The sequence below is a fragment of the Megascapheus bottae genome, chromosome 27, assembly GCF_031878675.1.
Source record: "Megascapheus bottae isolate mThoBot1 chromosome 27, mThoBot2.hap1, whole genome shotgun sequence".
Taxonomy (NCBI): Eukaryota; Metazoa; Chordata; class Mammalia; order Rodentia; family Geomyidae; genus Megascapheus; species Megascapheus bottae.
The window spans coordinates 12,246,802-12,262,409 of record NC_143535.1 but is presented as its reverse complement, the minus strand read 5'-3'; the positions used below and the strand labels follow the sequence as shown (position 1 = coordinate 12,262,409).

At 38.4% G+C, this 15,608-nt stretch overlaps 1 protein-coding gene across 7 annotated transcripts in view; it reads left to right on the top strand.

Moving 5' to 3' along the window:
• Gria4 (glutamate ionotropic receptor AMPA type subunit 4) overlaps positions 1-15,608 on the top strand; it is a 259,884-nt gene that overhangs the window by 179,377 nt on the left and 64,899 nt on the right. For all 7 annotated transcript variants that reach the window (XM_090319597.1, XM_090319592.1, XM_090319593.1 and 4 more), the window contains 2 exons: positions 2,190-2,243; positions 11,799-11,957. In XM_090319597.1, coding sequence (XP_090175723.1) covers positions 2,190-2,243; positions 11,799-11,957 — 213 coding nt within the window. The remainder of the gene's footprint in view (positions 1-2,189; positions 2,244-11,798; positions 11,958-15,608) is intronic.

The window sequence follows — 15,608 nt, the reverse complement described above, 5'->3', positions numbered from 1 at the left end:
ATGAAGGCAAAACAGGAACCATTTTCTTGTCTCTACCCAATGGTACTGCATTTCCTATCTTATACACACATCAAATATTTATCCCTTGCCTTCCAGTTTCCACACTTTCCACTTACATGCAATTTCAGCTCACCCCATGATGGAGCTTCAAATATAAAAGAGAGCAGAGGAACACTAATAATGCAGCTCAATAGAGAAAAGACTGTAGCAAACAGGAAGTCAAATGGTTGAAATATATGAGTTTGACTCACCCAGGAAAGAGAACAGGAAATGGCACTCAGGGTAGATGGCATGTGTGAGAATAGAGGTAGGAAAGAACACAACGCCATTTTTTAGCAAGCCAGCAAGCTAGGCTAATCCACTATGAGGAAATGAGATGGTCAAGGCCAATGGAAAACTGATCATGAGTCTGATATTGCAATAAACAATATAGAATACCAAATGGTAACAACATTATTGATTACACTCCTTTTAAAATGTCTGATTGCAGAGCCCTCTGATAAACACTTAATACATTCATAGTTTATATTAAGATTCTAAGAAATAGAACTGGTTTTACTAGGTTTGGTTTGTTGTTGTTTTTTTAAAAAAATTGCTTCTGGTAATTTTAGAAATATTTCTAAATTTTATCCAAATTGTATACAAACTATGTAAAACAGAAGCAAAGAGATTGCTTCACAAATTTCACACACCAAACAAGCATATTTCACTGGTTTTAATAGAGGAATGTTTTCGCTGACTTTCTCTTTATAGCTATGACTTTTCATTCTTTAGAATAATATTGGTGTTAATTATTTGAAAGTGTGAAGGATTCACTTAAAAACCGCATACCCATTTACTGACACAGCATTTCTACTCCCATCTGCTTTCTCCCCATGGCTTCATTTTATGGGCACTTAGGTTTTCCATTACCTAAAAATTTGAAGTAAAGCAATAAAAATTCCAAATGAGCTCAAAAGCAAAGAACATATCCTACAGAAATAAAATCAAAGAGGAAAAATTCAGGGGTCATATGTCTTACATGCTTAATTAATCCCCCTTGCATCTGTTGAATATAATTATAGACATATGCAAATCTTAAAACTCATAGTCAAAAAAGTGATTACCAGAAATTATTCAATAGTAAAGGAGGGGCCGTCTAAAAAAGTGACAGAAAGAATTTACTTTACGTGTGCTTTCCAATGATTGTTAATAAAGATAATCAATGCTCTAGGGAAATAAAGAAATGCCACGGCAACTTGCATGTTTCTGTGAAAAAAAATAAGATCTGAAATGCATGTGAATAAGAGGAGGATGAGCAGAAATAACACTAAAAGAATCTTTGAAGGTGAAGGATATTCTTGAACAAAACTGCACATGAAAGGCTCTTGAGAATTCAGCTTATATTAACATATTAAAGACTCAAACTTTCTGTAGCAAAGAATCCTCTTAAACCTCATGGAACCATAGGCCTCTTACAAAATTGGCAACATAACCCTTCATTTCTTTTGCAACCATCTTTTTGCACTTTATTTGCATAGCATTCATCTGAGAAAAGAAATGTTTAGAATCATATCAGTGCCTGAATATGATGAAGAACTACAGAAGCCAAGAGTAGGACAGACCTGGATCTGAAAAAGTTACAATGAATCAGAAGCTTTGCCATTGGAAAAAGAGCATAAATCTATAGGAGACTCAGGTCTAGGGTATGTAATATACAACTGAGTCTGAATTATCATGTGTAACCTGGTAATTGTTATATCTGAGGTTCACAGAGAATAAAATTGTACCAGCTTGTTAGATTCATATTAAACAAGTCAGGTTTGCATTATCCAATATTACAGCTTATTAAACTGGTTCTTCACTAAACTTTCTTTATAGTTCCACTTATTGTCTTCATCTTCATGCCAAAAGTCTCAAGAAGTTTTTGGACTAATTGTAAATCAGATACATGTGTGTGATAAAGCCCATATAGAAAATAAAAATATACAGCTGAATTCCTAAAAAAGCTTCAGTGCCCACAATTGATAGAGCAATATGTCATTTGTAATTAATATGGTTTATATAAAATTCTCACCATTAAAATGTCACTTTTGTAAGAAAAAGAAAAACTATATTGTTTTCTCATGAAATTATGTTACAGTAGTTACATTTCAAAGACAATCTTCCAGTAAAGTTACATTTTCTCTTTTTTCCTTGTATTTCCACAGATTGTAAGTGTTGGAAAACATGTTAAAGGGTACCATTATATCATTGCAAATTTGGTAAGAGCTCTTAATTTTCTTCTTTCCCTAAGAATTGTTCAATCATTCAAGGTTGTTTTAACTGTGCCTTATAATAATATTCCACTAAATGCTGAAACTATTTCTTACTTAGCTTTTTATAACTCAGATATTTTACCAAATATAGTGTCTAATGTATAATTCAGTATATTTTTATGCAGACTAGCTTGATATCTGCCAAAGAGGCCTTTAAAACTAATTACACTAATTTACTTTGCCATGGTATCACTTGTCAAAGTAAATACTGGCTTTCTGTCTGTCTAAATGGTAAATGCTACTCTACAGATAAAGATTGCCAATACTTGGGAATTACGTGATGCATCTCAATTGATGGCCTATATTCTCCAATTTTAAGGACAACAGAATGTAATGGCAAATCTTTTGAATGAAAGTCATACAGTCTCTTCAAGTTGGTCAGTGTTTCATCTATTATACAGAAGAGATTGGGAACAAGATATATGTACATTAAGGAAATTCCTACAGACACAAGCAAGTCCTTTTAAATTTCCTGACAAAGCTAAATATTTTTTGTTGACTTTCTCATGAGTCATCCTCTGTTACTTTGAGTTCCATCTGCCCTAAGGGCCTGAACCCCACAGTGGTTTCTCCTAAACTAAGTCAAGGGCATCACCTCATTGTCCCCATTTCATCCCATCATGCATTTCTTCGATGTGTGTCATGTGCTAGAAGCAAAGAAGATACTAAAGGATTCAAGTCTGTTATTTCATTCTGGTGAGTGGACTTATGCAGGTTGGGACAGAATGGAGTTAAAAATACAGCAATAGACGATTGGTAACTATTAATGAAATGGCTTTCTTAAATAAAGCTTCATTTTGCTTGAAAAAATACTGGGAAATTCAAACTTGCCTTTTCCATTGATTTGAGTAGCCCACAGTATGTCTGCTTTATTATTTTTTTATAAAAACACAAAGTTCAAAGCAAATACAGTCTGTCATTAATCTTTATAAGTAAAAGACTTTATGATTATGTGATAGCTGTACTCAAAACGATATTAATGAGATTTTAACTAATTACTGCAAACTGATGGTCTTGACATCTCTGCTTTCCAAACAACAGAATTTAGGAAAAAATAAATTTATATAAACATATATATAATCTCAGAAATAGTTACTGACATTGACAGTTAAAATGAGCCAAGACCAAACGGAAGATTAATATTGATTCCTCTAATCATTGTCATATTCCATCTGAAACAGCTGTAATAGATGACATATTTAAGCCATTTAAAGTACTGACTCATGAAGTAGAAGCCATTGGCTTGCAGAAGAAAAGAAAAACTGTAACCCACTGAAAAAGAAAGCATGTTTTTAATCATACATATTCAATATGTGTGTAACATATTAGGCCAGGAACTTGCATTAACATGGATTCTGTTAATATTCATTTAGCCCTAGAAGACTCATTATAGTAGAGTGATTTTTGCTGCATTTAGCCAGTCAACTAATATTTCTTGAGAGCTCTGTATATAAGTTCTAAATATAATCAAAATGAAAAATTAGCTGGACTCTGATGACTCGTGCATATAATTGTAGCCACTTGGGAAACTGAGATCTGAGAATGGCAGTTCTAAACCACCTCAAGCAGACAAATTCTCAAGACTTTTATCTCCAATTAGCCAGGAAAAGCCAAAGGTAGAGGTGTGTCTCAAAGTGGTACAGCACGAGCTTTGAGTGAAGATGCCAAGTGAGAACATAAAGATCTGAGTTCAAGCCCCAATACTGGTGTGTGTGCATGCATACACACACAAGCACAAACACATACACACAGACACACATACAGAACAGAAGAAAATTTATATTAATGTTATTTTAATGTTAAGGATTTTTTTTCTAAGACTGAAAACAAAATACAAGGGCCAGGAGTGTGGCCTAGTGGTAGAGTGCTTGCCTAGCATGCATGCAGGCCTGGGTTTCTTGGTACCACATATACAGAAAAGGCCAGAAGTGGTGCTGTGGCTCAAGTGGTAGAGCAGTAGCCTTGAAAAAGCTCAAAAACCGTGCCCAGGCCCTGACACTGAAGCCCCAACACAAGCCAACTGCTGGTGATCCATACCTGTAATCCTAGCTACTCAAGTGGCTGAGATCTGAAGATTCATGGTTTGAAGCCAGCTCTGTGCTAGCCTTGAACAAAAGGAGGCTCAGGAAGAGCACCCAGGCCCAGAGTTCAAGACAAGAAAGAAAGACAGGTAGGAGGAGGGAAATGGGGACCGAGACATAAGAAAGGGAATCAATGTATGTGAAATAATGCACCTTCTATCTGGTGAATATAATGTAACCCTTCTATTAATTACAATAAAAATATATGAAAAAATGTATTGACATAAAGCATATCCTTGAAATAAATATTTTTCATTAGTTAAAAAAGGGAAAGACAGACAGACAGAGAGAGAGAAAGAAGGAGGGAGGGAGGGAAGGAGGGAGGAAGGAAAAGAAGGGGAAAAAACCCAGACATATTCTCCCTGTTCATATTGAATATTGGACTACTCCCAAGATAATTAAAAATAAGTAAAAGACATCCAGAGTAAGAATCAAGTTCTTGCTCTCAGGAAAATAAAAAATCCTAAGGAATCAAGAAATTAATGTCACACAAATCAATTTAGAGAGTTACAGGATATAAGATCAGTGATTTTTTTTAATTCAGTTGTATTTTCAAATAATTACAAATATTCCTAAATATATTAAAATCTTTTCAATTTCATTTTTACAGTTATACTTCAGTAGGAGACACCTACAACCCATAAGAACTGAGTTCTAAACCGCAGTTTTTACTGGATATCTCGTGGCTTCGTAAAATTGCTGAGAGAGAGAAGCTGGCTGTTCTGTGTGCTGGTTCATTGTAGACATTTTCTTTAAACCTCAGACAATTGCTTTCCTACTTTGTCCTTAGGTTTCTTTTTCCATTTCTTTCTTCACTTTGCTACCAGTTTTGTCGGGTTTGTTTTTGTTTTGTTTTGTTATTTTTGCAGTCCTGGGGTTTGAGTGCTATTAGTAGCCTCTTTGTGCTCAAGGCTAGGACTCTACCGCTTGAGCCATAGCACCACTTCTGCCTTTTCTTTAGTTTATTGGAGATGAGAATCTCGTGGCCTCTTCTGCCCAGGCTGGCTGTGAGCCACTGAGAACCTCAGATCTTAGCCGCCTGAGTAGCTAGGATCACAGTGTGAGCCACCAAGGCCTGGCTTGAATTATATCGTTCCCCATTAGCCTGAGGCTGAAAATAGAGTGAATAAAAAAACCACCTCTTATGACCTCATCTCGTGGGGCCTGTCAGCCCCCCAGCAGCTACTACTTGTCTCCCCTCTCCACAGGACTTACCATTTCTCTCAAATCATCCCAACTCTGAATCGTTGCCCCAGTTTTTAACGTCTTCCACCAGCGTGAGCATTCTAAAGCTAAGCCTTTCAATCCTTCAGGAACATCTATTTTAGTCTTTAACTGAACACGGGTAACCCTTCAAGATTTTACTCCTTAACCTCCCCGTGTCCTAGGCATTGCCCTTGCACACCCTTCCTGCCCAATGTTGGAGAACCAGCCCTTCTTTTAGAAGCCATCTTTAAACACGCATCTCTTGGGTCCCCTGAATCTGCCTTTTCCATTCGTGCAGTCATTATTTTAGACTTTCTATGTGCCAGGCGCCATGCAGCATCGTCTCCTGGTATGACTCCAACGAAGCTTTAGTCCACAAGAACCTGTGAAAGGCAGGAACGCTGGCCATTTTTAACCTGATAAAATGGATCTTTCCACTGCTGAACTGCTTGTCCTCTAGCACCAGCTTTGGTCACTCTATTTGCTCTGTTGCCATAATTGTTTCAATTAGTCCTTAAAATAGTTCTGTTGATTTTATAGACTGGAAAATGAGGTTGACTGTCATTTACCCAAAATCACACACACCATTAAGCCTCAAAGATAAGTTGGAAGGTTCTGGCCTGTCTGAGTGCACTGACAAATAAAACGTAACGTGCACAGGCAGTAGCGCCAAGCGAGGGGCCCTCATGCCTCACAATGACTACTGATTTAACCATGCCCTTCAGGAGCTGAGGGCCTTAGACGTAGTGTTGTTATATGCCTGTGTTTCTCCTCCCTTTTGCTGTTAGTAACCTTAGTACGGCCACCAATGGCAACAGGGAGCTCTTCACGTCTGCTTTAACCACAAGCCAAACTCAGACTCTTGCTGTCATTTAGATTTTTAATCTTTGAGTCAATTTATATCTACAATTCTACCCCACCCCCAAAAAAAGAAAGAGTACTAGCCTGGCGTGGTGGCTTACACCTGTAATCCTAACTACTCAGGAGGCTAAGATGTGAGGATCAAGGTTCAAAGCCTGCATGGGCACAAAAGGACCTGAGACTCTTATCTCCAATTAACCTCTAGAAAATGAGAAGCGGGGCTTGGCTCAAGGGTAGGGTGGTAGCCTTGAGCTGAAGAACTCAGGGACAGTGTTGAGTTCGAGCCCCATGACCCACAAAAAAAAAGGTACAAAATTCTAATATGTGAAGGTGTGTAATTAAATAGTAAAGGAATCTATCCCTTACCAGTATCTCACCACATTGCACACACATGCTATGCACACTACAAATACAACTTCTCATTCCACAGATAAATAGACTGAGACACAAAAAGAAAGTCATATATCTATGTTTACTTGTCTAGTCTGTACCAAGATGGAAAGTTATCCAGTTTTCTCTTACACACACCCCCAATTCTATTCTATGAGAAATGTATTTTAGGTTTTCCTTTATGCTTCAACTTTTGTTTCAGCTTTTCATATAAGTTTCAAGTTTTCTGAACTGAGCAGGTCTAGGCTGCACCATCCACAAGTGCAGTAAAAATGCATATTCTAAGATAGCCATTTGTGACTCAAGACTGTAATCGTAGCTACTCAGCTGGCTGAGATCTGAGGAAAAAAGGTTCAAAGGAAGCCAGCAGGTTATTCCACGAGAAGCATATCTCCAGTGAAGCACCAAAAGAACAGTAGAAGTGGAGCCGTGGCTCAAGTAATAGAGCACTACCCTTGAGCAAAATACCTCAAGCGTGAGTGCACGCGCGCACGCACATGCACATACACACACACACACACACACACGAAGTGCATACTCTAAGTTCATTTCTTCAGGGCTGTTTTTTGAGAGCTAATGAGGAGAGATTTGGTGTTCTTTCAGTTCACTGGATATGACATATTATGTGGGACAAACACAACATGGAACAGCCATGTTATCTCAATCAGATAAAAACTTAAAAGCTGAGCATTGATGATAGATGGTGGCCCTGTAGGTTAAATATTCATAAAGATAGCTGATTTCTCTAGTTTTAAACATCCCACCCCAGGAGAGGTGCATTGCAAGTGAAAATAAAAAGCCACATTTGAATTTGGACTAATCTGGACAGACCTCTAAGGATGGTGAATCGGAGCAATGTACTAGGCCATAGCAAGAAGCACGAGGTCAGATCCTCTACCCAGCCTGGCCCAGGAGCACTGCTTGCTTAGCTAATTACTAACTCACCAACACAGACACACACACATAGACACACAGACAGACAGACAGACAGACACACACACACACACACACACACACACACACCATTACTATAATAGTCCCTAGAACTTCATATCCCTATTAGTCTCTAGATACAAACTGAAGCTAAATGTCCAACAAAGTAGCTGTTTCCAAGGAAACTGCTTTCAGAGTCTTCATCCTATCAATTTTCCCTATAAAATTATAAAAAAAATACATGAAGGGCATGGGGGGATATTACCTGCTTTCAAACAGACATAGCTAAAATTAACTCAGCCACATATCAGCCATTGAAGTCATAATGGAAAGGATCATATTATAATCAGGCAATTTTTCTCTTTAATGTAGCAACCAAAGGAAATCAGAGAAGTGTGCACCATTATTTATTACATAGACTTTACATCGGATAATTTTTTTTTTCCTGAAGGCTATAGCCCTGCCTATCTGGCAGCCATTTTTAATGCTATAAAAGGCAGTTTGGCAGAACTTCTGTTTCAGCCATGACAGAAAGGGAAAAAAAACAATCATGCCATCAATTAGCAACTAATGCAATAGTTGGATTACTGTGGCTTTTAGAAAACACGAAAATTGTTTGGCTGCTGGTGGGTCTGCCCTATATTCTGGCAAACAAATGTGCAACTGATATTTTGTTGCTGGAGATTGATGGACAATGGTTTTCCATTTCCAAGACACAAATGTGTTTTCTGGTGTCTACTTTATTTCTCAGGGAAATGAGAATGTTACTGATGAGCTATCAAATTAGCAGGCACAAAATGGACATGAAATAAATATTAGCTGAATCAATTAATAATTCCTATCAATTAGTGAATCCCAACCAGATGGACCAGATATTTGAAGACTCCCATTCTTGTTTTGCATGTGGGGAATCTAAGGTTAGAAAGTAACAGGGCTCAAAATTCTAGATTTTTAAAAATTATATAGTTTCATCTTGTCTTTCCAGGGGATGCTATGATGATTAAGGAAATTTAAAACATGCTTTTGTATATGAAAACACAAGAATAGGGGACCAGGGGCATGGTAGACTGCTTGCCTAGCATGCACAAGGCCCTTGGGGGTTTTTTCATATATTTTTTTATTGTAATTAATAGAAGGGTTACATTATATTCACCAGATAGTGTATTACTTCACATACATTGATACCCTTTCTCATGTCTTGGTCCCCATTTCCCTCCCCCTACCCCTGCCCCTCATCTTGTTTTCCCCCTTCCCTATCCGACTTCAAATAACCAAATACACATATATACAATATATCAGACAACCAGGTGAAATACTGTAACAAAATGAGATAACCAAGGGACAGCAAAAGAGATGAGAGATAACATAGTACATTAAGGACAACAATCACTCATTATATGGCTTTTTGATTCTATATCCTGGAGGTCCTTTCATTTAGCATCATTCTATATGGCCTTATGAATCTACATTTTTTGTTCTATTGTAAATTTCTGCTAGGAGAGCCCAAGGTTTCTATTGATTAGGACCAATGAGGACAAGGCCCTTGGTTTGATTCCTCAGTACCCCATACACAGAAAAATCCAGAAGTGGTGCTGTGGCTCAAACGGTAGAGTACTAGCCTTGAGAAAGCCCAAGGACAGTGCTCAGGCCCTGAATTCAGGTCCCGGGACTGGCATAAAAAGAAGAAAACACAAGAATAACTGAACACGAGAGCACATGCCTGTACTTCCAGTTTCTCAGGAGGTAAAGGTGCCTGGTCAAGGTGTTGTGAAACCTTATGTGAAAACCAAACTGTTTTGGGGGTGCAGGCTATTGTTATTCCAGTGATATAATACTGGCCCTAGGTTCAACCCCTAGTACTGAAGAGAACTGTAAAAAATACACAGAATCACTAGGCCCCCGTGGCTCATGCTTGTAATTCCAGCTACTCAGAAGGCGAAGATTTGAGGATCGCTGTTTGAAGGCAACCTGGACAGAAAAGTCCTGGTGAGATTCTCATCTCCAGCCAACCAACAAAAACCAGAAGTGGTGCTGTGGTTCAAGTGATAGAGCACAAAGTGCCTTGAGTACTAAGAAGCTCAGGGATAGTGCCCTGAGTTCAAGCCCCACAAGCAAAAAAAAAGGATCATAAAGAGGCAAAGACACATTCAAAAATCAGTTCATGAGGTGTAATTTTGCTTTATTGAAAGCAATAAAAGTTATACAGCCCCAGTTTATTTTATCTTTTAGTGGTACGGAGGTTGAACTCAAAGCTTCATGGTTGCTAAGGAAGCACCCTTCCCCTTATTTGGGGAATAAAGACTCCTTTTCTGCAGGGACTGGCCTGCTGCCTTTGCATCTGGAATGACAAAATCCCACCACCCAGCCATGGACTGAGTTGGGTTCTTGCTAACTTTGTGTACAGACTGGCCTCAAACTGCCATCCTCCTGATCTTTACCTCCCCGATAGCTAAATTTATGGATAGGAGCCATCTTATCCAGGATTGGCTTCAATTTTCTTAAGATTAATAATAAAATCTGTCTCATAACCTCAGGATACTAAACTCCTTAGATAATCTATGGAATGTTCTTATTACCGTTTCTGTCACATGATGAACCCAGCTTCGGTATTGGCTGTAAGTTCATACACCTAGGCCTCCCTGATACCATTTTCCTTAGTCTAGTGAGCACACTGGCATTTCTTATTAGATAAACTGATGAAAACAATCATCTTCATTATTCAGAAATTAAGTGTCAGGTAAAAATAAAAATGGAAGTTTCTAGAAACATAGCTAAGATCTGTAAACCCATCTTTCCTGCTTTCTACTCCAGCTATATAGTTACCATTACCCATTAAACTGGTATCCACACACACACACACACACACACACACACACACACACACACACACACACACACAAATAGACAAAATACTTTCCGTATTATCTCAGAGAAATTAGAGCCTCTTCACAAAAAGGAAAGCAATTACCAAAGCCACAAAATTGTGGGGTTAGGGTGCACATAAACAGTTCACTGTTCTCACAGTTAATAACAGCTAATACCTTTGCTAATTTACTTCCTTAATAGACTTTGCTCCGTTCTTACATTTAGTGCGTATTTTTATAAAGCACTTTAAATACTTAGTGGGAAAAATAGAGATGAAAGGAAGGAAAGGAGATGGAGGACAAGAGGGGAAGAGAAAAGGGGGGAGGGAAAGAAGAAAGCTTGGAAACAAAGAGGGAGGGGAGCAGAGGGAAGTAATGGATACATAGATACTAGAGATGAATAGATGGACTGGCAGGCAGATAACTTTTGAAACCCAGGATACTACCTCCAGTCCACATGAGAGGTTAGCCCTGATAATTATTCCTTCACAGGTTCTTCATTCTACCTCTGGAAACCATCTTGTTCATGTGTGCGCGCGCGTTCTCTCTCTCTCTCTCTCTCTCTCTCTCTCTCTCTCTCTCTCTCTCTCTCTCTCTCTCTCTCTCTCTCTCTCTCTTCTTCCACCCACTTTTCTCACTTCCCCTCTCCTCTCATCCCCTCCCTCATCTTCCCCTTTCTCTTGCACCATCACATCCCAAGATTCTGAGACTGTTGTGAGTAAATAAAGGTTTTACATTATCTAGCTCTCCGCTATTGGGCTACTGAATAATTAACCAAAAACCCCTTAAAATGATTATCACCCATTGCAGGTTGACCATATATTGGCATATATCAGAATCCTCTTCTTCTAATGCACATTTGCATATACCTGTATCTGAAGGCAATGTGTCCTCAGCAGATGTTCAGATACTGTCCTGTCCTGTTTCTCTTCTTTTAGAGACATTCAAGAAATGTGTGTGTTGAGCCAAAGTAAAAATATTTATGCAGAATTTTGAGTGACAGAATTTTGAAGTTACATTGGCATAATCCAACTTCCTTCCTCTTCCTAGCGATTGTTCCATTAGAAAATGTACTGATGTACAGACTGATCAATACTTTCTTACTGTTAAAGAGCTAAAATACCTAATGCAGTAAATTGAGCAAGTTTCCACATTGATTTTCATAGGGATTCAAGGATATTTCCCTGGAGAGGTTCATCCATGGAGGAGCTAATGTTACAGGATTCCAGTTGGTAGATTTTAATACACCTATGGTGACCAAGCTGATGGATCGCTGGAAGAAACTAGATCAGAGGGAGTATCCCGGATCTGAGACCCCACCGAAGGTACTGGCTTATTTATATCTGATGTAATATTGTTTAATTAAAGACAGAAAGCTCATTATGTAGTCCTTCCAGCAACATTTTGCCAGATGAATTGCAGCCTGGGAAACTACAAATATTTAATGATTTCTAAAGTTCTATTTTTAAAAGTTGTAGCACATTAACTCAAGCAGTTTACTATTATTTTGACATCACCTATGAACTTTCTTCCTGAAATTGCATGCTGTTAAAACGATTTTGTTGGCCAGTTGCTTGTGGCTTACACCTGTAATCCTAGCTACTCAAGAGACTTGAGATCTGAGGATCATGGTTCAAAACCAGCCCAGAATAATATCAAACTACCCAAAAAAGTCAGAAGTGGAGCTGAGGAACAAATGGTAAAGCACTGGCCTCATGTAGCAGCAGCGACAATAAATCAGGGACAGCCCCCGGACCCTGAGAGCAGAGCACTCTGGACTTATTCACTGTCAGGGGACATTAGTGCCAATTTCTCCTCTCCTGCATGAATGGACAGCTAGCCTGCAGAAACAAATAATGTTAAATTAAGACACTCATGGAATGTCCATTAGATTTTGTATATTAATACATACAAGATATTAAACAGGTTAGTGGCCATCTTTGAGTCCAGGACAACACATTTTCCTGTCTCCTATGTATGGCTTCCAACTAGACAAGCCTATGTTACAACTTTGAAGAAAGTGCTTAAATGGTATTTTTAATGTTTTAAAAAATACATATAATTCTTAGGCCAGGAGTTTGGTCTAGTGGTAGAGTGCTTGCCAAGCATGCATGAAGACCCAAGTTCGATTCCTCGGACCCACATACATATGAAAAAGGCAGAAATGGTGCTGTGGCTCAAGAGGTAGAGCTCTAGCCTTGAGAAAGCCCAAGGACAGTGCTCAGGCCCTGAGCTCAAGGCCCCAGACTGGCGCTAAGAAAAACAAAAACATAATTCTTTATGATCTGTGTATGGTAATTCTATCTCACTAATAAACCTATTCATGTTTAAGCCAGATTCAGAGTGTTTCACAACCACAGGTTTATTATATACTATAATTTAAATGGGAATATATTATATTTCTATGTATAATATTTACATATGCTTTTATATCATACATATAATTTTCACAGCCCTTTTTGACATGACTTGAGGTACTCAGAGGCCATTTAACATACAATCAATTTTCATTTTTTGTAGTAGTTATGATCTGTAAAATTTTCTCAAGGGATAAATGAGCAAGTATTAAACCATTGCACTTGGGGTACATAGCATGCTCTTTCTGTGAGCCTCTAAGCCACCACCTTTTGTCAACCAGTCAATGCATCTAGTCTTGTAGTTGTCTAGGTTTCTATGTAAGGAAGTCTTTTTCATATATTATTTGCCCTTTAATGCTGACCTCATAGTCAGGCATGAATGAAACAATGGTCAACAAGAAATACACTGGCTACTTTAGGTATGCAACTGTAACCCCTCTGTACATCACAATGACAATGCAATTAAATTAAAACAACAACAACAAAAAAACCTTGGTTACTCCATAAGACATATCAGTGTTTGGAAACACTGAGTGGAAACATTAGATAGCCCTCAACACTATGTTTGGGGGCTATTTTAAACAGTAGATCAACAGAAGGAAAAAAAGAACAAGAATGGGGAAAATGGCCCTAAACAGCCGTAAAGTGTCCCCAAAAGGGACACTTTTCAGCATGGTTTACAGCATGAAATTAGAAACATAAAGTTCCCTTGTTCACACATGGCTGAGACTGCATATTGGATGACTCCAGTTTTTCACTACTTTCTGTATTTCCACAGTCACAAAAGTGCCTCCAAGTATTGACAGCCGCAAATAAATATTAGCAAGAAGGCAAGTTCAGAAGCACGGAGTCCACAACGAGCATAATTGATGATAGATAATGTAAATTTCACTTCCCTTGTTTAGTATTTCAACCAAGATTCAAGGCAGTTTTCCATCCTGTCACTTCCCTGCTTTTAACACACAACAGGTCCTCTACAGTCCAGGGTAAGCAGACCTTATAGTGTCAGAGCCCTGGCTCCCTTTCTATGGCTGTAAGCTCTATCACTGTGTTGTTTGCCAGGTGTTGACCTTTCTTCTCCACAGTCCTTCATTTCCTTCCCACCTGTTCCAGTCCAAGCATGTCCACTCTATGAGACTGCCTTATTTTAACCATAAACATGAACTTTCCTCCTTTATACTAGTCAAGCTCCTTGATAATGTAATTCTCATTGAGGATTTCATAGAATTCTTTGCATATGTATTTCATATCTGTAAGGTCATGATTGACTGACTATTCCTCAGATTTAGCTGTCCTTGTGAGTCTGGACTAGTATCTAAGCACAGTTCTCCAAGAATTCTTAGATGTAGTATGAAGCTTCATCCTCACACTCTCTAAACTAGCTAGTATCTTGTGCATTTATTTCTTTTGCTAGGTCTCACATTCCACAGCCAAAGAACATAATCCTCATTTGTGTAACTTACCCACAGCAGAATCGGAATCTATCTCACTTCTTTCTTTTCAAATTGCAAGTCTTTCTCCTGTACTCTGATTCCATCCACGTCTATTCTACCACTTTGAGAAACAGAGTTCGTGGCAGTGTTCAGGTCACTGAGCAGGGTAATGAGTGACTCTAGACTGAGATCTACTTTTACTCTTCCATTACATTTCTCTAATAAGGATTTTTCTCAGGATTATCTAGAAGTGTACTCATAAATAGTTTGCTGGACTGTAACACAGGAAGGCATGTGGGAAAGACTTAGAGCCTTTGAAAAGGTAAAAACCAGCTTAAACAATGGGCTTCCTATCTGTCAGCAATATGATTTGTCAAGTTCTACCACTGCCTTTGCTACTATGTATCTGGAGGTATCCTTTGCTCAGCCTCACTGTGTGATACCTATTCTTTTGTTCTAGTTCACTTATTTCGCAAAGATGGATGGACTTTTTAAACCACAGCTTCTTGGTGCCATCTCTTTTCAACTTTTTCCCCCCTTACTGAAATATCAACATTTTTTCTTTATCCTCCCTTGATCCTGAAACACTAGCATTACATTTATCTGTTGCCTTTTATATCTTTAGCAAGCTTCACTCTACTTTTTGCTTTCTTTCTCAGTGACAATTCAATGGTTTTTTCTACTCCAATATGTGTTGGTTCAAGCAGTAGAAGATACACTATCTTTAGTGTACTCTATTCTGATGGTGAGGGGGGATGAGTTTGTCCTTAAACCTGCTTTACCACATCCTGGGGGGGGATGCACAGCAAGGCTCTTAAGTCTAATACAAGCTTCTAGTTGGTTCTTTCATTATGAAATCATCTTGTTAGAATTTATGTAATATTCTATGCCCTACATAGGAGTTTTTCTCATCTTTGGAATGCCACCAAATATAATTGGCATTACAAGTGGGCTTTCTTCATTAGCAAGCAGAAAACCCAAGAAGCCATCCTACACTTTCCATAGCACAAACTTAGCCCTCATAAAAGTACAGAATGAGTGGTGCACAGAGTTGCTAAAGAACATGGGAGTGTTTGGGGTGAACTGAATTGCCATGCGTCAAGAAATTCCTGACCTGTTTCCCATATGTTCAGTAATTCACTAACCACACTCTTTCTGAAGGAACTAATTCACTAACCACACACTT